The 22103-nt window shown below is 37.1% G+C and overlaps 1 protein-coding gene across 1 annotated transcript; it reads left to right on the top strand.

The window, feature by feature from the left end:
• The first annotated feature begins 1529 nt into the window (after nt 1-1529).
• On the top strand, nt 1530-20950 carry SATL1 (spermidine/spermine N1-acetyl transferase like 1). Its single transcript, XM_045994790.1, has 6 exons — nt 1530-2159; nt 4385-4436; nt 10756-10836; nt 11434-11535; nt 12100-12140; nt 20743-20950. Exons 1-6 carry the CDS (start codon nt 1530-1532, stop codon nt 20911-20913), a joined length of 1077 nt encoding a protein of 358 aa, XP_045850746.1. The 3' UTR covers nt 20914-20950.
• The last annotated feature ends 1153 nt before the right edge of the window (nt 20951-22103 follow it).

Raw genomic sequence — 22103 nt, 5'->3', positions numbered from 1 at the left:
ATCACTAGCTACCAGGGAGATTCAAATTAAAACCACATTGAGATATCACCTTATACCAGTTAGAATGGCCAAAATTAGCAAGACAGGAAACAACATGTGTTGGCGAGGTTGTGGAGAAAGGGGATCCCTCTTACACTGTTGGTGGGAATGCAAGTTATCGCAGCCACTCTGGAGAACAGTGTGGAGATTCCTCAAGAAATTAAAAATAGAGCTTCCTTATGACCCTGCAATTGCATTGCTGGACATTTACCCCAAAGATACAGATGTAGTGAAATGAAGAGCCATCTGTACCCCAATGTTTACAGCAGCAATGGCCACGGTTGCCAAACTGTGGAAAGAACCAAGATGCTCTTCAACGGACAAATGGATAAGGAAGATGTGGTCCATATACATGATGGAGTATTATGCCTCCATCAGAAAGGATGAATACCCAACTTTTGTAGCAACATGGACGGGACTGGAAGAGATTATGCTGAGCAAAATAAGTCAAGCAGAGAGAGTCAAGTATCATATGGTTTCACTTATTTGTGGAGCATAACAAAGAACATGGAAGACATGGGGAGATGGAGAGGAGAACGGAGTTGTGGGAAATTGGAAGGGGAGATGAACCATGAGAGACTATGGACTCTGAAAAACCACCTGAGGGTTTTGAAGGGGTGGGCGGTGGGAGGTTGGGGAACCAGGTGGAGGGTAATAGAGAGGGCACGTATTGCATGGAGCACTGGTTGTGCTGCAAAAACAATGAGTACTGTTACGCTGAAAATAAATTAATTAAAAAAAAAAGAACAACCTTTTTAAGCATTCTAGTTTCGATGCCTATGGGAAAGAGGTGGTAAGTGGAAGTCAGGACAGAAATAGGAAGTGAATTATTTCAGGGCCAGGGAGCAGGACAAGCAGAATTAAAGTAAGTATCTTTGAATTGAGTGGTTAAAATAGCAGGCAATTTAGGGAGACTGCCAAGCATAAATAAACTCTCAGACTCCTTCCAGCTTCTTGCTTCACTCTCTCAAGATCCAGGAAAAGAGGAAATAAAGTGCTGGTCAAACAGTTCCTGTCCCTCACCACATGGGGGGGGGCACTTAGGCACATTAAACATGAGCATTGTGACTTCATCACTATGACAGAGCGGCTGTGCAAGGGGGTGAAGCAGTAATACTCCCCCAGGATCATTTTCTTCTTCCCCTCACTCTGGCCTGTTGGCAAAGAAAGGCCAGATGACAACCTGAAACCCAGCCAAGCCTACAGCTGTAATCGCTGGTGAGGTCAACTCCAGCAAATCAGAGGCTTCAATACTCTTTAGGTAGACATTTATTTTACCCATTCTCATCTTGATAGAGGGATCTCAAAGTAGGAATCAAGTTGAGAAAAGACGGAAACATCCTAAAGCCTCCCACTACACCACTGTAGTTAAAGACCTCTGCTCCATCAGGACACTTAGTCACTGGCCAACCAGGCATCTGCTAACCCATCATCTGCCAGCCAGTCCACAGTCAACCAGTCATAAGTCAACAGTCCCTAGCCAACCAGGGATGAATCAACTGGGCGTGAACCAATCAGGCATGAAGGAATCAAGCTTACCAGACATGAACCAACCAGGGAGGAGCCAGCCAGGCACAAGCTTATTTGGTACAAAACAACTGGACATAAATCAACCAAATACAAGCTTAACTGACATGAACCAACTGAGCATGAAACAACCGGGGAGGAGTCAATCAGGCAGAAGTCAACCAGGCACATGTCGTCCAGGTTTGAGCCAACTAGGTATGAGCCAACCAGGCCTAAGCCAACCAGGCATAAGCCAACCAAGAATGAGGCAACCATACTCGAGCCAATTCAGCACAAGTCAACAAAGCATGAGGCAACTAGGCCCAAGCCAACCATTCACGAGTCAACTAGGCCCGAGGCAACCAGGCCTGAGCCAATTCAGTATGAGTCAATCTGGCATGAGGCAACCAGGCTGGAGCCAATCAGGCCCAAGTCAAGCAGGAAAAAGCCAATCAGGAACAAGTCATACAGGTATGAATCAACCAAGTCCAAGCCAACCAGGCATGAGGCAACCGGGCAGAAGCCAATCAGGCATGAGGCAACCAAGCAAGAATTCTTTCCGAGTAAGACCTGCAGAGGCTCATGACTGCCCAGAAATCCTGCGCCTAATTAAAGTAAGCATCTTTCTCCTTATTCTGTGGAGTTTCATGGCATTAGTTTAGGGCTGAGAGTAAGGAAGGCTTAGGTTGGGTTTGAATCCTAGCTCTGCTAATTATGACCCATGTACACAACTTTCTCGAAGTTACCTGGACCTCTCTAGGCTTCAATTGTCACATCTAAAATCAAGATCATAATACTATCTACATCAAACGATTGTTGTAATAACATAAAATAAATATACATAAATTTTTTTACTTAAAGTAGTGGGCTCAGGAAGTTGGGAGGGATGAATTCATGGATATTTCAGGGACCTAGTATGTTGTCCCTCCTGGGGAATTTTTAACTTTAAAAGAGGATCTTAGAGATAAAGAATGTTTCACTTAAATGAATGACTTATCAGTGACAAAATTTCAGGTATTAACATATAAGATTTTAGGGTAGGTAGTCTCATTGCTTTTAGGACCACACCCAAGTGTAGAAGCTAATGATTGTGCAGGAAACAATATTCAACCAGAATAATTTTCCATACAATTTCAGACAATTCTTTGACTCCTAAAGCCCATTTTAATGGTTTTCCTGGAACTCATCCCAGTAAAGATCACTAATAGTGACAGTTACTGTGCTGAAGTTCTGTGGTACTCAAAGCAATCACTTATGTGATGCACAATCTAAACAACTCCATATAAAAGTAGTAGCCTAGATTTTTAATGGATTAAATAGGAGACTGGAATAAGGCACACGTTATAGATAAGGGAACCTTATAAAAAGAGTTTTGCAATGAAAATGTCCCCATCTACTAATTTATATATACATATATTTTATATATATTGATTTATATATATGCTTTCTTCCCATCTATCTATCCTTAAATCAGGCCAAGTCTCTGTTCCCTTTAATCAGAGAATGTGTTTTAATGGCCAAAATAGAACACCAAACGTTTTCCAGTGAAATCTATCTGATGGAATGATGCTAGGTCCTATTACAGATCTGTAAGAACTGGGTTATCTATCCTTCTATATCTTCCATTCTGTCCTATCCCCATGAGTTCCCATATCATTTCTCTAACTGGCATTAATCTGCATGATTAGATCACCAATCAAAATACTAGGTACAACATGTTAATTATTCCAGAAGCACTTTCCCATGTAAAAAAAAATAATTTTTTGTAGCTTACTATCTGACACTCAGTTGGCAATTAATAAATTTATTCTTGAATGGCAATGAACCTCTCTATCCAGAAAAACTACCTTCCTTATCTTTCCAAACATCACCAAGGGAAAAATATATCATGGACTGTCCCACTTCAATGAACCTGCATTTGTGGAGGTCCTGACCACATTTACTTTTATTTTTTATTTTTTATTTTTTTTCCACATTCACTTTTAAATTTGCCTCATACACCAGAATATACTCCAGAAGATTCTTGGGAATAATTTTAGTGAGTACTCACTAGAAAAGTAACAGAAAAGCTAAATTTACTTACTCTTATAGAAATGAGACATTACTTACTCATATACATGAATGTAATAATTAATTTGCTTTGAAATTTATGCTCTAATAATCTGAAAGTGGGGAATGACTCTCCAAGCATGAGATTGAAACCATGTATTAAAAATGATATAGTGAAAAGCCACATCAACAAAGTCTAAACTGGGAAAAACACCTCACAGGCAAACATGACAGATGTTTCTGTAAAGTCTACTAGCTTTATTGTATATAGACTTTGTGACATCTACCTTCAATATGCAGGAACATTTTTAACTTTACTTCCACCTTTCTGGTTGTATTCAAGTTACCTGGACAAACAATCTTCATGAGTGAGTTACTGACATAGTTGATATTCTCTCTATGTACATTTAGATTTTAAGGATCTAGATTATTGGAGTTAATTCTCACTCACATCTATTAATATTGACTGTGGAGGGGCACCTGGGTGGCTCAGTGGTTTAAAGCCTCTGCCTTCAGCTTGGGTCATGATCCCAGCATCCTGGGATGGAGCCCTGCATTGGGCTCTCTGCTCAGCAGGGAGCCTGCTTCCCTTCCTCTCTCCCTGCCTGCCTCTCTGCCTACTTGTGATCTCTGCCTGTCAAATAAACAAAAAATCTTAAAAAAAATATTGACTGGGGCATCTTATGTTAATGAATGCTCAATAAATAAGTGCTCAAGAAAAAACTTGATGATTATCATAGTAAGAATTTGATATTAAGCCATAAACTGAAAGTTTTCTTTACTTTGATAGGAATTGGCTTCCTGTGAAAACATGTTAGATTCAGTGAAGTTAACAGTAACAGGTAAGATGTTTTATAGTATTTTCAGAGCTAAAAAAAGAAACATGGCATAAAATATACACACATACTGCTTGTATTTAGATATGTGGAAGCTGCTGTCCTTGTTACACAAAGATGATGCCATTAATAGTATCTACATGGGCAGGACAATGGCTTGGTAGCTTTGTCAGTGATCCACTATTTTATATTTTCCCCATTTTTTAAGTATGAAATTCATATTTAAGAGCTTTTACATTTTTTATGGCTGCAATAGACTTCAACTAATTTTCAAAATGTAGAATGAGCAGTGTAACTGTTCAAAGAAAGTAAATTTAATGCCCAATGTCTGTAGTAACTTTATAGGATGAAATGGATAAACATAAAATGACAAACTATTTTCAAGATATTTACTACATTTGGATAGCCAGCAATATTAAAAGGATAAGCTAGTGTTTTATAATGAATTAGAACCTTTTAGGCAGGAAATATGAACACTAAGAGATGATTGAAGTGTATAACATTACACACTTGGATTTCTAGATGAATTTGAGGATCGGCTTTACCATTTCTGTGAAAAGGGAAAGGGACTGGAATTTTGATAAGGATTGCATTAAATCTTTAGATCACTTTGGGTAGTACTGACATCTTAATAATGTTAACTCTTATCTACGAATACAAGAAGTCTTTCGATTTATTTAGGTCCTTTTCTTTCAGCAATGTTTTTGTAGTTTTCAGCATGCAAATATTTCACTTCTTTGGTTATATTTATTCCTAGTTATTGATTTTAGAGGCTACTGTAAATGGAGTTGCTTTCTTGGTTTACTTTTTCATTTGTTCTTTTTATGTATAGAAACAAAACTGACTTTTGATCTTGTCATCTGCAAATTTGCTGAATTCCTTTATCAGCTATAGTAACTTTCTTTTGGGTTTTTTATCAGTAGGATTATGTCATCTACAGAGATCATTTTACCTCTTTTTTTAAAAGATTTTATTTATTTATTTGAGAGAGAGTGAGAGAGAGGTCATGAGTTGGGCGGGGAGGGCAGAGGGAGCTGCAGACTCTCTGCTGAGCAGAGAGCCCAACACAGGCCTTGATCCCAGGACCCTGGGATCATGACCTGAGCCAAAGTCAGACAATCAACCAACTGAGTCACCCAGGCGCCCCTCATTTTACCTCTTTCTTTCTAATTTAGATAGCTTTTAATTCTTTTTCTTTTCTAAAAGCTTTGGCTATAACTTCCAGTACAATGTTGAGTAGCAATAGTAAAAAGTAGGCATCCTTTTCAAGATGGGACCAGGGAGATAGAAAAACCATAAGAGACTCTTAATCTCAGGAAACAAACTGAGGGTTGCTGGTGGGGGGGCGGTGTGGAATGGAGGGGTTGAGATAGGGTGGCTGGGTTATGGACATTGGGGAGGGTATGTGCTATGGTGAGTGCTGTGTACTGTATGACTGATGATTCACAGACCTGTACCCCTTAAACAAATAATACATTATATGTTAATGAAAAAAATGGGCATCTTTGCCTTCTTAATCTTAGGGGGTATGCTTTATGCTATTCACCACTGAGCATGAAGTTAATGGGTTTTTAATAAGTACCCTTCATCATACTGAGGCATTTTCCTCTATTCCTGGTTTCCTTAGGGCTTTTGTCTGAAAGGGTATTTTGTCAAATGCCTCTCCTGCATCAATTGAGATATTCATGTGCTTTTTTCCTTTTGTTCTGTTAATATGATGTTATATTGATTGATTTTCATATATTTTTTTAAAGATTTATTTTTTTGACAGATAGAGATTTCAAGTAGGCAGAGAGGCAGGCAGAGAGAGAGAGAGGAGGAAGCAGGCTCCCAGCCAAGCAGAGAGCCCGATGCGGGGCTCGATCCCAGGACCCTGGGATCATGACCTGAGCCGAAGGCAGAGGCTTTAACCCGCTGAGCCACCCAGGCGCCCCTGATTTTCATATGTTGAACCATCCTTTCTTCCCTAAGATAAATAACACTTGGTTATGGGTCATGGTGAATAATTCTTTTACTATGCCATGGGTTCACTTTGCTTATAGTTTGAGATCTTTGCATCTATATTAATGAGGTATATTGGTCTGTAACTTTTTCTTATGATGTCTTTTTTTTAATGATTTTATTGATTTATTTGAGAGACAGAGAGAGCAAAAGTGGGGGAAGGGGCAGAGGAAGAGGGAAAAGTAGACTCGCCGGCTGAGCAGGGAGCTGGACATGGGGTTCAAACCCAGAAACTGGGATCATGACCTGAGCCAAAGGCAGATGCTTAACTGACTGAGGAACCCAGGTGCCCCTCTTGTGATGTCTTTACTTATATTTCATATCAAAGTAATACTGACTTCACAGAATGAGTTAGGACATGTTTCTTTCTCTTCAAATTTTTTTAGAAGAGCTTGAGGATTATGTTAATTCTTCTTTAAGTGTTTGATAGGCACCCCAGTAGCTCAGTCATTAAGCGTCTGGCTTTGGCTCAGGTCATGATCCCAGGGTCCTGGGACTGAGCCCCCCATTGGACTCCCTGCTCTGCAGGAAGTCTGCTTCTCCCTCTCCCACTCCTCCTGCTTATGTTCCCTCTCTCACTGTGTCTCTGTCAAATAAATAAAATCTTTTAAAAAAGATGTTTGATAGAATTCACTAGGGAAACCATTTGTGGTTCCTGACTTTTCTTGTTTTGAGAATTTTTTTTTTTTGATTACTGATTCAAACTCTTGTTACAAGTCTGCTCAGATTTTTTCTTGTATCAGTTAGGTCATTTGTGAGTTTCAAGAAATTTGCTCATTTCTTCTAGGTTATCTAATTTCTTGGTGTAAAGTTCATAGCATTTATTTATTATCATTTTCATCTCTATAATATCAGTAGTAGTGTTACTTTATTTCTGATTTTAGTTAACGTGCCCAGTTTTTGATATTTTCAAAGAATCAACTTTTGGTTTTACTGATTCTTCTCCATTGTACTTTTCTCCTTTATTTTGTTTATCTCTGCTCTAAGCTTCATTATTAACTCCCCCGTTAGCTTTGGGCGTAGTTTGCTCCTTTTTTTCCTAGTTTCTTAAGGTATAAGGTTAGGTATTGCTTGAGATTTTTTTTTCTTTTTTTAGTGTAGGCATTTGTAGCGTAAGTTTCCAAGCACTGCTTTCATTGCATTCCATAAGTTTCATGTGTTGTTATTTTCATTTTCATTCATCTCGGTTTTCTAATTTCCCTTGTGATTTCTTCTTTGACCTATTGGTTAAAAGTCCATTAATTTCTACATATATGTCATATTCCTAGTTTCCTTATGCTGTTGGTTTCTAGTTTCATTCCACTGTGATTGGAAAAGATACTGTGTATGATTTAAATCTTTCAAAATTTACTGACTTGTTTTGTGGCCTAAAATATGGCCTATCCTAGACAAAGTTCCATGTGTACTTGAGAAAAATGGGCATTATGTTGTTGGGTGGAGTGTACTGTATATTTCTTTTCGGTCCATTTGATCTATATTATTGTTCAAATAATCTAGTAAATTATTTATCTTCTGTACAGTTGTTCGATATATTACGGAAATTGAAGACCTGAAGTTTCCTACTATTACTGTAGAATTAATTTTCTACATTCAATTCTGTCACTATCTGCTTCATATATTTTGAATCTCTAAAGACTGATACATAAATGTTTATAAATGTTATATTCTCTTGGTGAATTGACCTTTTCTTAATAAATAGATATTAATAAATACATAAATATTAATAAATAACCTCCTTGTCTCTTGTGACAGTTTTAACTTAAAGTGTATTTTGTCTAATATACTACAGCCACCTCAGCTCTCTTTTGGTTACTCTTTGCATGAAATATTTTTTCCATTATTTCACTATTAACCTTTCTATGTGTGTGTTTAAATCTAAACTGAGTCCTCTATAAACAGCACAGAGTTGGATAATTTGTTTTAATTTTGTTTTAATCCATTATGCTCATTTTCTGTCTTTTGCTGTTTTCTATATGCCATACAGCCTTTTTGTTCTTCATCTCCTCCAGTGCTACCTTCTTTTTGTGTTTTGTTGATTTCTGTATTGAAATATCTTGATTCCCTTCTCATTTAATTATGTGTTTATTTTACAGGTATTTTCTTTGTGGTTATTATGGAAATTGCATTTAGCATCCGAAAGTTATAATAATCTAATTTGGATTTATGCCAGCTTAATTCCAACAGTATACAAAATTATTCTCTTATACGTCTCCATTTCCCCCTTTTATGTTACTAATGTTAGAGATTACATCTTTATACATTGTGTATCCAATAACATAAATAATTTTATGTAGTTGTCTTTAATCATGTAGAAAATAAAAGGTGGAGTTATAAACAAAATTAAAATAACTATAGTCCTTTTAAATGTCCATGTATTTACCTTTAACTCGGTACCTTTAGTTTTATCTTTATTTCTTTATGTGGCTTGAGTTACTATCTAGCTTTCTTTCATGTCAACCTGAAGGACTTCTAGCATTTTATGTAGGGAAGTCTAGTAATAATGAAATCCCTCAGGTTTTTGGTAGTGATCAAGGGATGTCTCAATTTCTCCCTCATTTTTGAAGGGCAGTTTTGGTGGAGATACAATTCTCAGTTGATAGGCTCCCCCAGCATTTTGACTAGATCAATCCACTGCCTTCTGGTCTCCAAGGTTTTTGATAAGAAATCAGCTGAGAATCCTACTTATGATCCATTGTAGGTGACAAGTTCCTTTTCTCTTGCTGCTTTCAAAATTTTCTCTTTGTCTTTCAGCAGTTAGAGCATGTGTCTTGGTGTTACTTGTTTTTGATTTATTTCTATGAAGTTGTTTTTGTATGGAGTTTTGTTTTGTATGGAGTTTGTTGAGCTTCTTCGATTTGTAGATACATTAACTGATTCAAATTTAGGAAGTTTTCAGCCATCATTTCTTCAGATATTTTTTTCCTCTCTTTCATCCTCCTAAGAACCTGCCATATAGTGTGTATATTGGCCCACTTGATAGTGTTCCACAAAGCCCTTAGGCCTTGTTTACTTTCTTCATTGTTTTTCTTTCAGTTCCCGAGTTGGTAATTTCAATTGTCTTATATTCAAATTCATGGATTTTTTTCTTCTGCTAGCTCAATTCTGATTTTGCTCCTCTGCAATGCATTTGTCACTTCAGTTATTGTACATAATTATCAGCTTCAGAATTTTTTGGTGTTTTTTTTCATAATTTGTATTTTGTTACTGAGATTCTTATTTTATTCACATATTTGTTTCTCGTTTTTGTGCATTCTTTTTTTAGCTCTTTGAGCATTTTTAAGACAGCTCTTTTAGTCTTGGTCTAGTACATGTGGGCTTCCTCAGGTATGTTTTCTACTGATTTCATTCTTTTGAATGAGGAATAGCTTTTAGTTTCCTTGAATGCCTTGTGATTTGTTGTTGTTGAAAACCGGACATTTGAATCTTGTGTGTTAACTCTGGAAATTCTCCCCCTTTGGGGCGCCTGGGTGGCTCAGTGGGTTAAGGCCTCTGCCTTTGGCTCAGGTCATGATCCCAGGGTCCTGGGATCAAGCCCCACATTGGGCTTTCTGCTCAGCAGGGAGCCTGCTTCCTCCTCTCTCTCTGCCTGCCTCTCTTCATACTTGTGATCTGTCAAATAAATAAATAAAATCTTTAAAAAAAATTCTCCCCCTTCCCCAGGAATGGTTTTTATTTTTGTTTTGTTTTTATTATTATAGGGTATCTCTGTTAAGAGATCAGTCTGAGTTGAATGCTTAAGGTATTGTGAGGTCGTTTCTAAGTCTGTGTCTTTCCCTGGTCATGCACAGTAGCTTGGTAAATTCTCTGTATATGTGGTTGGTTTTAAATATCAAAGAAAACAAGTGTGGCTCTTTTTACATCTGGAAGCTGCTTTCATTGGTGAAGGTTGGAAAAATGGTGGCCAACTTCAAAGCTCTCACCTCAGCATTCAGGGTAGCAATCCATGCCTCAGCATTCAGAGTAGCAATCCATGATCAGGACACAGAACTCTAGTATTTGGACGATAATGCCTAATACCTACCCTGGCTCCAGCAAATCAGCAATTTATGTTTTGTATACCTGCTGCCATGAAGAAAGGAGACAGGGGAGACTTATAAGCCACCAGTGGGCTGACAGCTGAATTTAACCAACATTAACTGAAATTTACCAGCCAAGCTGTCATCTGGAAGTTGCAAATGTTCAAATAAACTCTAGAGTTCCAGAATATTCACTGCCAGTACAGTTATACAGGTGAAGAGATGAATTCCTGGTGCTGTCTACTCTACTATCTTCCTTTTCTTTATTATAAACTTTCTAACAAACTGTATATGAATTTGTTTTTCAGATTTACTCAGGGACGGCTTTGGGGACAGTCCCCTTTTCTACTGCCTAATTGCAGAAGTACACAATCAACAAAAACCATCAGGTAAAATAAATAAATCTGCCTCTTCCAATTTAATCTGGAGTATACTTTCTCTACCCTGAAAATGAAGAACAGTTTGATAGTACAGAATTACTATTTTTTTTAAATATTTTATTTATTTGACAGAGAGAAATCACAACTAGGCAGAGAGGCAGGCAGAGAGAGAGGAGGAAGCAGGCTCCCTGAGGAGCAGAGAGCCCGACGTGGGGCTTAATCCCAGGACCCTGGGATCATGACCTGAGCTGAAGGCAGAGGCCTTAAGCCACTGAGCCACCCAGGCGCCCCCAGAATTACTATTAAACAGAGTAGAAGAGCATAAGCACAAAAACTCATTTTTTTAAAGAAAATGTGGGTATGTATTTGTATATGCATAGGAAAATTTTTGAAGAATATACATTATTAAAAGATGGCTTATCTTTTTTAAGATTGTGTTATAAGGGACTTAAGCCTACATTATATATATTTTTTATTGTTTGATATTTTGTCCAGTAAGCTTTTATTAGTTTAATAAGAAAATCACTAAGATACTCAATTTTAGAGGAAAGAACACTCTAAGATTCAAAGCATTATCCTCATCGTACCTTCTCTTCCCTCTTCTAGACAAAGTGACTGTTGGATTTGCCATGTACTATTTTACATACGACCCCTGGATTGGCAAGTTACTTTACCTAGAGGACTTTTATGTCATACAAGCTTACCGAGGTCAAGCTATACTTATATTACTACTTACAGTTTAGAAGTTAAAATGGCACATTTTAAGGAGTAGAGAGAGGGCTTCAGTATAAATATGGTATTTAAATTAGTTTATGTAACTCACTTCTATTTAATGAGACTGATCACTATCCTAGTTATCCTTGCATATGGTGAAAACTCAATCACAGATTAGAAAATGACTTTCATGGCTACCATCAAGGTTTGAATACACCAAGTTATCACAGCTACCCTTTTATCTTTAAAAAAAAAAATCTATATTTTAGATTGTGTTGTCTGAAAATGAGTAAGAAGTATACTATATTGAGTGTGACAGGGACTCATTTCTGCTTCACCAGTCTTTAAATATAAAATCTTTTCCATTACCTTTGGAACCACTTTACAATTAGGAAGAAGACATTAAAAACATTCATGAGTTGAGTTGAGTTTCAACATAACTTATTAAGAATATATAACAGCCAGATATCGGGTTTTATGTTTTACTTAAGATTAAAGCAAATGAACTTAAGTGGATTTTTTTCCAACTCATGTCATTTTCCATTATCTATTTAAAAGGTCTAGGTATTGGAGCTGAAATGCTGAAGAGGTTAAGTCAGGTATGTATTACATTTAGTACTGGTATTCTATATATCATTTTCTTCATTAAATATTATTTGACAGGGTGTAAATTAGATAATTTCTCTCACCTTCTGAATATATCCTCAAAACATACTTTTTATTCCAATTAAAAACATATTTTCAAATCAGATAGTCATATAAGTGATATCTGAATTATATTTAATCAAAAATTGATTTGTATGTAATCCACAACCATACTATACACCACTTTCCTATAAAGCAGAAATAAGCAAGAGGGGGATTAGAAGGCAATTTCAATTTTACCTATAAAACAGGTCCATGGTATGAATACGAGAAGAGCATAAAAATGACTTCTGGGAAGTTGGAGAAGCAGGCACCTCCTAAGCTCATTTTGTGCCAGGGACACACCAAGAAAACAGCCACATCAGTATAACCAACCCAGAAAATTACCTAAAGACTAGCAGAACAGATATTCCACAGTAAATCAAAGAGAGGAGTTCACATCGAAAAGGGTAGGAGAGGCAGAGACAAAGTCAAGAACCAAATTCCTGGGGAGACTAAGCACAAGTGGGAGAGACATCACAAGCACATAGAAAGGAGAGGATCAGATCCACACCAGGAAACCCAGGCATGAGGGATCTGCATTGGAGACAAGTTCCCATAACATTTGGCTTTGAAGACCATGGAGCTTAACTTCTTGAATTTTTATAACCAGCTGGGCTTAACTACAGGAGCTTTAAAAAATCAGTGGGCTTGGGGCACCTGGGTGGCTCAGTGGATTAAGCCTCTGCCTTTGGCTCCGGTCATGATCTCAGGGCCCTGGGATCTAGCCCCGCAACGGTATCCCTGTTCAGCAAGGAGCCTGCTTCCTCCTCTCTCTCTGCCTGCCTCTCTGCCTACTTGTGATCTGTCAAATAAAGAAAATCTTTTAAAAAAAATCAGTGGGCTTAGCAGTGAGAGTGAGAGTACAATAGGAAATAGAGTCCCCAACCTTAAAGAAACAGCAAAACAAAACAACCCCACCAAGATAGAGCATAGAAGCAGCAATATGAAAAATGCATAAGGTATCCAAGAGGATTTCTTTACAAATTTCAGAATATGTGCTGGTGGGAACCATTTCTCTCCTCACCAAATCCCTACTTCCCAGCCTAGAGAGTGGGATACCTGTGGGAAACAGGATATAATGCACCTACCTTGCTAATACCATGCATCTCACCCCACATTCTCCTGTGGATCCAATCCATCCATTTCACTCCACTCAGCAGGAGTCCCACCAAAGCAGCTCCTGCCAGGTCTTATTTAAGCAGCTCTGGCAGTGACCTGCACCAATCCAAAATGATTCCTGCCTTGAGGAGAGGGAAAGATAACCCTAGACATCAGTTTGACTGAAGCCCTAGCAGCTAAACCATGTAACTGGTAGTACAGAGAGTGTACTGCTGATCAGTGGGTCTGCAGTATCAGCATATGGAATGGGGGACAGGCACCTGATATGGTAACTGGCTCTGTCCACCAACAAAAACCTCTCAGGGGTAGCAAAGGGAGAGACTCGTATAGTTTGGGGTCCCTGCAGCCATGGAAGCTTGGCAACAGGCATCTGGTCTACCAGCCCTGCCAACCAATAAAAGCCCTTCAAGGTAGGAGAGCACCCTGCAGGCTGGTGCTACCACAGCCCTAAGAGACAAATGGGATAGCATTTGTTTACAGCCCCTGCCCACCAACAGAAGCCTCTTAGAAGACAACACAGGGAAAGCACTCTTCAGTCTGGTGTGACTTCAGCTCCAGCAAACTGGGCTTAGGGAAGGCATTTAGTCTGACTGCTGACAATGCCCAACTATAAGCCTATGGCCACAGAATGGCCCTGAACAACACAGGACCAAACCAAGTCTACAAAAATCAAAGAATGGACTGAAAGCAAATGAGGCTTAGCCACAACAGTAGGGCACACAAACCACGGAGTGGACACTCATGAAGTACCTGGTTCTGGTGAACAGGGGCCATTGTGCTACAGGAAACCACAGGACCTCTTCTTTGTAAGACCACTACATTCAGGATAGGAGATGTAACTGGTTTTGCTAATACATATGAACAAACATAGAGAGTTAAGACTAAATAAAACACAGGAATAATCCCAAATGAAAGACCAGGACAAAAACCACAGCAAAAAAGCTAAATGTAATGCAAATAAAGAATATACCTGGTAATGAATTCAAACTAATGGTCATAAAGAAACTGGACTTGAGAACAGTGGAAAAACACAGGGAAACCTTCAACAAAGAAATAGAAAACAAAAAAGAACCAATCAGAGATGAAGAATTTAATTACTGAAATGAAAAACAGCCTGGAGGGAATCAATAGATTAGAGGAGGCAGAAGACAGATCAGTGAGCTGGAAGACAGAATAATGGAAAGCAACAATGCTGAACAGGAAAAAGAAAAAAAAAATTAAAAATGAGAATATGGTTAAGGAACTCAGCGACATCATCAAACCTAATAAAATTCACACTAAGTGGATCCCAAAAAGAGAAAATAGGGAAGGGGACAGAAAAGTTATTTGAAGAAAAAATAGCTAAAAACTTCTCCAATCTGGGAAAAGAAACAGACATTCTGATCCAGGAGGCACAGAGAGTCCCCAAGAAAATCAACACAAGGAGATCCACACCAACACACATAATGATTAAAATGGCAAAAAAGTACTGAAAAGAGAGAATTTTAAAACCAGTAAGAAAAAAGTTACATACAAGGGAAACCCCTTAAGGGCATCAACTGATTTTTCAGCAGAAACTTTGTCAGGAAGGTCAGGAAGGAGTGGTATGATATATTCAAAATGATGAAAAGAAAAACACTTGCAATCAAGAATACTCATTTCATGGCTATCCAGCAAGGTCATCATTCGGAATAGAAGTAGAGATAAAGAGTTTCTCAGACAAATGAAAAGCACAGCAGTTCATCACAACTTAACCAGCCTCAGAAAAAACAGTAAAGAGAATTCTTTGAGTGGAAAGAAAACATGATAATCAGGAGTAAGAAATTATGAAAGGAAAAAACTTAAATACAAACAAAATAAAAGTCATAGATGAATCACTTATAAAACCAGTATGGAGGTTAAAGCACACAAGCAGTTAAGACCAAGTGTATCGGGGCGCCTGGGTGGCTCAGTGGTTTAAGCCTCTGCCTTCGGCTCAGGTCATGATCTCAGGGTCCTGGGATCGAGCCCCGCATCGGGCTCTCTGCTCAGTGGGGAGCCTGTTTCTCCCTCTCTCTCTGCCTGCCTCTCTGCCTACTTGTGACCTCTCTCTCTTCAAATAAATAAAAATAAAATATTAAAAAAAAAGACCAAGTGTATCTATAAATATCAAGTCAAAGGATTCATAAAATGAAAGGGGGTGAAGTAGGACATATTATACATAAAATCGTGGGGGAGGATAAAAATTTATTGCTTTTAGAATGGGTTCTTAGAAAGGTGTGCCTGGGTGGCTCAGTCAGTTAAGTGTCTGCCTTCAGCTCAGGTCATGATCCCAGGGTCCTGGGATTGAGCCCTTGCTTCTGCTTCTTCCTCTGCCATTCACCCACTTGTGCTCTCAGGCTCTACCTCTCTGTCAAATAAATTAAAATCTTTTAAAAAAATAGAATCGGTTCAAATTTAATCAACCATCAACTTAATATAGACTGCTACATTATATGCATGTTAAATATGACCCTAATGGAAGCCACAAATTAAAAATGCCTAATAGATACACAAAAAATTAAGAGAAAGAACCCAAGCATATCACTGTAGAAAGCTATCAAAGAAAACAGAAGTGCAAGAGAAAAAAGTAATAGAGAAGAACAGCAAAAATAACTGTAAAACAAGTAACAAATGGCAATAAATACACACCTATCAATAATTACTTTGAACGTAAATGAACTAAATACTTCAATCAAAAGACATAGGGTGACTGAATGGATACAGAAGCACGATCCATTGATAAGCTGTCTATAGGAGTCTCCCTTTAGAACTAAAAGTACATGTAAATTAAAATGAAGGGATGGAAAGATATTTAACATGCTTGTAAGCTAAAAGAAATCTGGGGTACCAATACTTAGACAAAATAAACATTAAAACAAAGACTATAACAGGAGACAGAGAAGAATACTACATGAATACAAAGGGAACAATCCAACAAGAGGATATAATCATTGTAAATATTTATGCACCCAATATAAGAGCACTTGCATACATAAATAGCAACTATTAACAGACATAAAACAAAACAAAACAAAAAAAAACCCTGACACTAATACAATGATAGTAGGGGACTATAACCCTCAATTACATCAATGGATAGATCATTCAGACAGAAAATCAAGGAAACAGTGGTTTTGAATGAAACATTGGACCAGATGGAACTAAAAGATATACTCAGAACATTTCATCCCTAACAGTGGAATACAGATTCTTTTCAAGTGTATCTAGAACGTTCTCCGAACAAATCACAGGTTAGATCACAAAACAAGTCTCCATAAACTCAAAAAGATTAAAATCTATCATGCATCTTCTCTGACTATAATGATATGAAACTAGAAATCAAACACAAGAAAAAATCTGGAAAGAACACAAATACCTGGAGGCTAAATAACATGCTAGTAAACAATTAGTGGGTCAACCAAGAAATCAGAGGAAATAAAAAAAAAAATACATGGATGCAAATGAAAATGAAACACAATGATCCAAAAGCTTTGGGATCCAGGAAAAGCTGCTTTAAGAAGGAAGATTATAGCAATATAGGTCTACCTGATAAACTAAGAAAAAGCTCAAATAAAGAACTAACCTTACACATAAAGGAGCTGCAGAGAAAGAAAAACAAAGCCCAAAGCCAGTAGAAACAAAGGAATAATAAAGAATGCAAAAAAAAAAAAAAATCAATGAAATACTCATAAAGGGGGAAAAAAAACAATATAACAGATCAATGAAACCAGGAGTTAGTTCTTTGAAAAGATCAACAAATTGATAAGCCTTTAGCCAGACGCACCAAAAAAGGGAGAGGACTCAAATAAAATAAAAAATGAAGGAGAAATAATAACCAATAACTCAGAAATACTAAGGACTGTAAGAGAATATTATGAAAAAAATTATGCCAACAAACTGGACAACCTAGAAGAAATGGATAAATTTCTAGAAACATATGACCTTCCAAAATTGAACCAGGAAGAAATAGAGAATTTGAACAGACTGATTACATGCAGTGAAATTGAATCAAGCATCAAAAAACTCCAAACAAAAGTTAGGATCAGATGGCATCACAGGTAAATTGTACCAGACATTTAAAGAAAAGTTAACACTTTTTATTCTCAAACTATTCCAAAAAATGGAAAAGGAAGGAAAGCGTTTAAATTCATTCTACAAAGACAGCATTACCATAATTTCAAAACCAGATAAAGACACTACAAAACAAGAAAACTAAAGGCAATATCTCTGATGAACATCATCAAAAAATATTAGCAAACTAAATCCAACTATTTATTTAAAAAAATTATTCGCTATGATCAAGTGGGATTTATTCCACAGATGCAAGGGTGGTTTAATATTCACCAATCAATCAATATGATATATCACATTAATAAGAGAAAGGATAAAAACTGTATGATCATTTCAATAGCTGCAGCAAAAGCATGTAACAAAGTACAATATCCATTCATGTCAAAAAAACTGCACAGAGTAGGTCTAGAAGAAACATACCTTTACACTATAATAAAGGCCATATAAGAAAAACCCATAGTTAACAACATACTAATTGGTGAAAAACTGAGAGCTTTTCCTCTACGATCAGAAAAAAGAAAAGAATGCCCACTCTTACCCCTGTTATTCAACATAGTACTGGAAGTCCTAGCCACAACAGTCAGACAAGAAAGAGAAATAAAAGGCATCTAACTTGGTAAGGAAGAAGTAAAACCTTCACCCTTTGCAGATGTCATGATACTATATACAGAACACCCTAAAGACTTCAGCAAAAAACTACTCGAACTGATAAATGCATTCAGTAAAGTCATAGGATACAAAATTAATATATGAAGGGGCGCCTGGGTGGCTCAGTGGTTTGAGCCGCTGCCTTCGGCTCGGGTCGTGATCTCGGGGTCCTGGGATCGAGTCCCGCGTCGGGCTCTCTGCTTGGCGGGGAGCCTGCTTCCCTCTTACTCTCTCTGCCTGCCTCTCTGCCTACTTGTGATCTCTCTCTGTCAAATAAATAAATAAAATCTTTAAAAAAAAATTAATATATGAAAATATGTTGCACTTTGATACACTGATAAAGTAGAAAGAGAAAGAAAACAACTGCATTGACAATTGGACGAAAAACAGTAAAATACCTAGGAATAAACTTAACCAAGGAGGTGAGCAATCTGTACTCCAAAAACTATAAATCACTGATGAAAGAAACTGAAGAAACAAATGGAAAGGGATTCCATGGCTCATGGAGTGGAAGAACCAATATTCTTAAAATGTCCATACTATCCAAAGCAATCTACAAATTTAATGTGATCCTTATCAAACTACCAACTAATTTTTCACAGAACTAGAATAATCCTAAAATACATATGGAAACATGAAAGACACTGAATACCCAAAGTAATTGCAAAAATGAACAAAACTGAATTTGTTCCCAGATGTGAAAATCTATTACAAAATAATGAAAACAGTATGACACTGGCACAAAAACAGACACATAGACAGTTCAATGGAACAGAACAAAGTCCAGAAATAAACCCATGCTTTTGTGGTCAATTAATCTATGACAAAGAAGGCAAAGAATATGCAATGGGAAAGACAGTCTATTCAACAAATGGTGTTGGAAAACAGTACGGCTAAATAAAAATAATGAAACCTGACCACTTCTATTATACACAGAAATAAATTCAAAATGGATTGAAGACCTAAACGTGAAACCTGAAACAGTAAAATTCCTAGAAAAAAACAGGCAATAATTTCTTTGACATCAGCCATAGAAACATTTTTTTAGATGTCTCATCTGGCAAAGGAAACAAAAATAAAATTATACTATTGGGACTACAGCAGAAGAAAAATCTTTTAGACAGGAAAGGAATCCACAACAAAATAAAAAGGATACCTACTGAATGGGGTAAGGTATTTGCAACTGATATATCTAGCACCAGGTTAATATCCAAAATAATGTAAAGAACTTATATGACTCGGGGCGCCTGGGTAGCTCAGGAGGTTAAACTTCTGCCTTCGGCTCAGGTCATGATCCCAGGGTCTTGGGATCGAGCCCCGCATCGGGCTCTCTGCTCCGCAGGGAGCCTGCTTCCCCCTCTCTCTCTGCCTGCCTCTCTGCCTACTTGTGATCTCTGTGTCTCTGTCAAATAAATAAATAAAATATTAAAAAAAAAACAAAAAACAAAAAAAAAACTTATATGACTCAACACCAAAACAAATAATCTAATTAAAAAGCAGGCAGAGGATTTGAATAGACATTTTTCCAAAGAAGATACAGAGGGCCAACAGACATGTGAAAAGATGCTCAACATCATTCATCATCAGGAAAATACAAATTAAAACCACAATGACCTATTGCTTTATACCTGTCAGACTGGCTAAAATCAAAAACTCAAGAAGTAACAAGTATTGTCAAGGATGTGAGAAGAAAGGAACCCTCCCGCGTTTACTGTTGTTGATAAAGCAAAGTGGTGCAGCCACTGTGGCAAACAGTATGGAGGTTCATAAAATTAAAAACAAAATTACCATATGATACAATAATTTCACTATTGAGTACTAATTCAAAAAGATATATGCACCCCTATGTCTACTGTAGCATTATTTACAATAGCCAAGCTAAAGAGAAGCAACCTTTGTGTTCATCAACAGATAAATGGATAAGAAGATGTGGTATGTGTATTTACATACATATACACACACAATGGCATATTATTGAGCCATAAAAAGAATGATATGTTGCCATTTGCAACGACAAGGATGTACCTAGAGGGTATAATTCTAAGTGAAATTAAGCCAGAGAGAGAAAAATACTTTGTAATTTCACTCATGTAGAATTTAAGAAATAAAACTAATGAACAAAGAAAAAAGTCAAACGGAACAACATTCTTCAATACAGAGAACAAACTGGTGATTGCCAGAGAGAAGGTGGGTGGAGGGGATGGGTGAAATAGATAAAGGGGATTAAGAGTAAACTTAACTTGATAAGTGATGAGAAATATATAAAACTGTTGGATCATTCATTATACTGTACACCTGAAACTTATATAACATTGTGTGTTAATTATACTTGAAAAAAAAGCATAGTATTAAAATAAGATCCTTTTGTACTTTGGAAATGAATATGAAAATTTTAGGATCTTTTTCCATAAAGAAAAAAACTGAATTGGATTTATAGAAAAACCAATGCATAGACTTTGCAAATCATTTTTGGACTTTTCAAAGAAAGAGTTTTAAAATTCAACAGAACTTTTTTTTCTTCTTACAGCTTTAGGGAAGTCCTAGAGTTAACTATTGTATTATTATTTGGAAGTATTATACAGACATAGTGCTTTGCATATAGACCTTTAATAAAATAAAAGTGTTAATAAAGACTACGCTTTCAATTAAAAGTAACCTCTATTTGTTTTTAAACAGATAGCCATCAGAAGCCAATGTAACTGCATGCATTTTCTTGTTGTCATTTGGAACCAGGCTTCTATTGACTACTACACTCGTCGAGGGGCCTTAGACCTTTCTTCTGAAGAGGGCTGGCATCTATTCAGGTTTAACAGAGAAGAACTCATGGACATGGCAAAGGAAGAGTGAAAGATGACGCATTTCAACTTGTCCCAACACATGCTCCAACATTCGAATGTCACCTGAGTCCAACAGCAGTTTGACTTTGAGTATTGTACAATACAGCAAGTGATCAAACTCTGATTTGAGCAGATCTTTTACTTTGAAACAGATTTGGCAGATACAATCAACCTTCCTTTATCCAAATATACTAATGACCAGTAGCAGAGCTGATGAACCAAAAGAGTAGATAAATCAAGAATCACTTTATACTCGGTGTTAGGATATTTATTTTTTAACTACCATATCCCACGAAGATGTTTATGTTTTGGGGCACCTGGGTGGCTCAGTGGGTTAAAGCCTCTGCCTTCGGCTCAGGTCATGATCTCAGGGTCCTGGGATCGAGCCCTACATCGGGCTCTCTGTTTGGCGGGGAGCCTGCTTCCTCCTCTCTCTCTGCCTGCCTCTCTGCCTACTCGTGATCTCTCTCTGTCAAAATAAATAAATAAAATTTAAAAAAAAGATGTTTATATTTTCACATCTTAACATAGCTGAAATTGGGTAAGTATAATTACCCACTTTTTTTCTTAGAGGTAAATAACGTGTCTTAGAATTGATGAAATATGGATTTATTTGATTATAAACAGATGAGTTACAAAAAATTCATTTAAAATACTGAAGGTAAATTTTGAGGAGCTTACTTATGAAACACTAGTAAGTGAACTATTTCCTTACCCTGAGTAGCTCAAGTACCACTGACTCCTTAAGATCATCTCAGAACTACAGTTTATTTCTGAACTGTATTTTATCTCTGAGCATTTGCAGCTCTTTGGTTGTATTTATCTGAGGGAAGATACTATATGTAATGCTGTCTATGCATATGTTTCTTTCCTTTCCAGTAGAAATATAAAACTTTTGATAGGAGTATAATTACTTTTGTATCCTGTGTTGCAAGCATAGAACACATGAGTTCCAGCTATGTATTTCATGAGCATAAAAGCTGCACAAAGATGATTCAGTCATACCCACAAGAAATCTTGTCTGTGAAAAAATACTAGTTTTAGTTTTAATAATAAATTGGATGAGTTGTCACAGCTATGAACATCCAAGTATGAAGGAAGGCAGAATAGAGAGCATTTTAATCCTACCTTGGAGGATGGAGATAGGTGACACCAGAATTGGGTTTGAAGGATGAGGAGGAAGTTCAAATATGGAACAGG

Source organism: Meles meles, chromosome X (assembly GCF_922984935.1).
Source record: "Meles meles chromosome X, mMelMel3.1 paternal haplotype, whole genome shotgun sequence".
In the NCBI taxonomy this organism is placed as follows: Eukaryota; Metazoa; Chordata; class Mammalia; order Carnivora; family Mustelidae; genus Meles; species Meles meles.
This window is presented reverse-complemented; position numbering and strand designations above follow the sequence as displayed.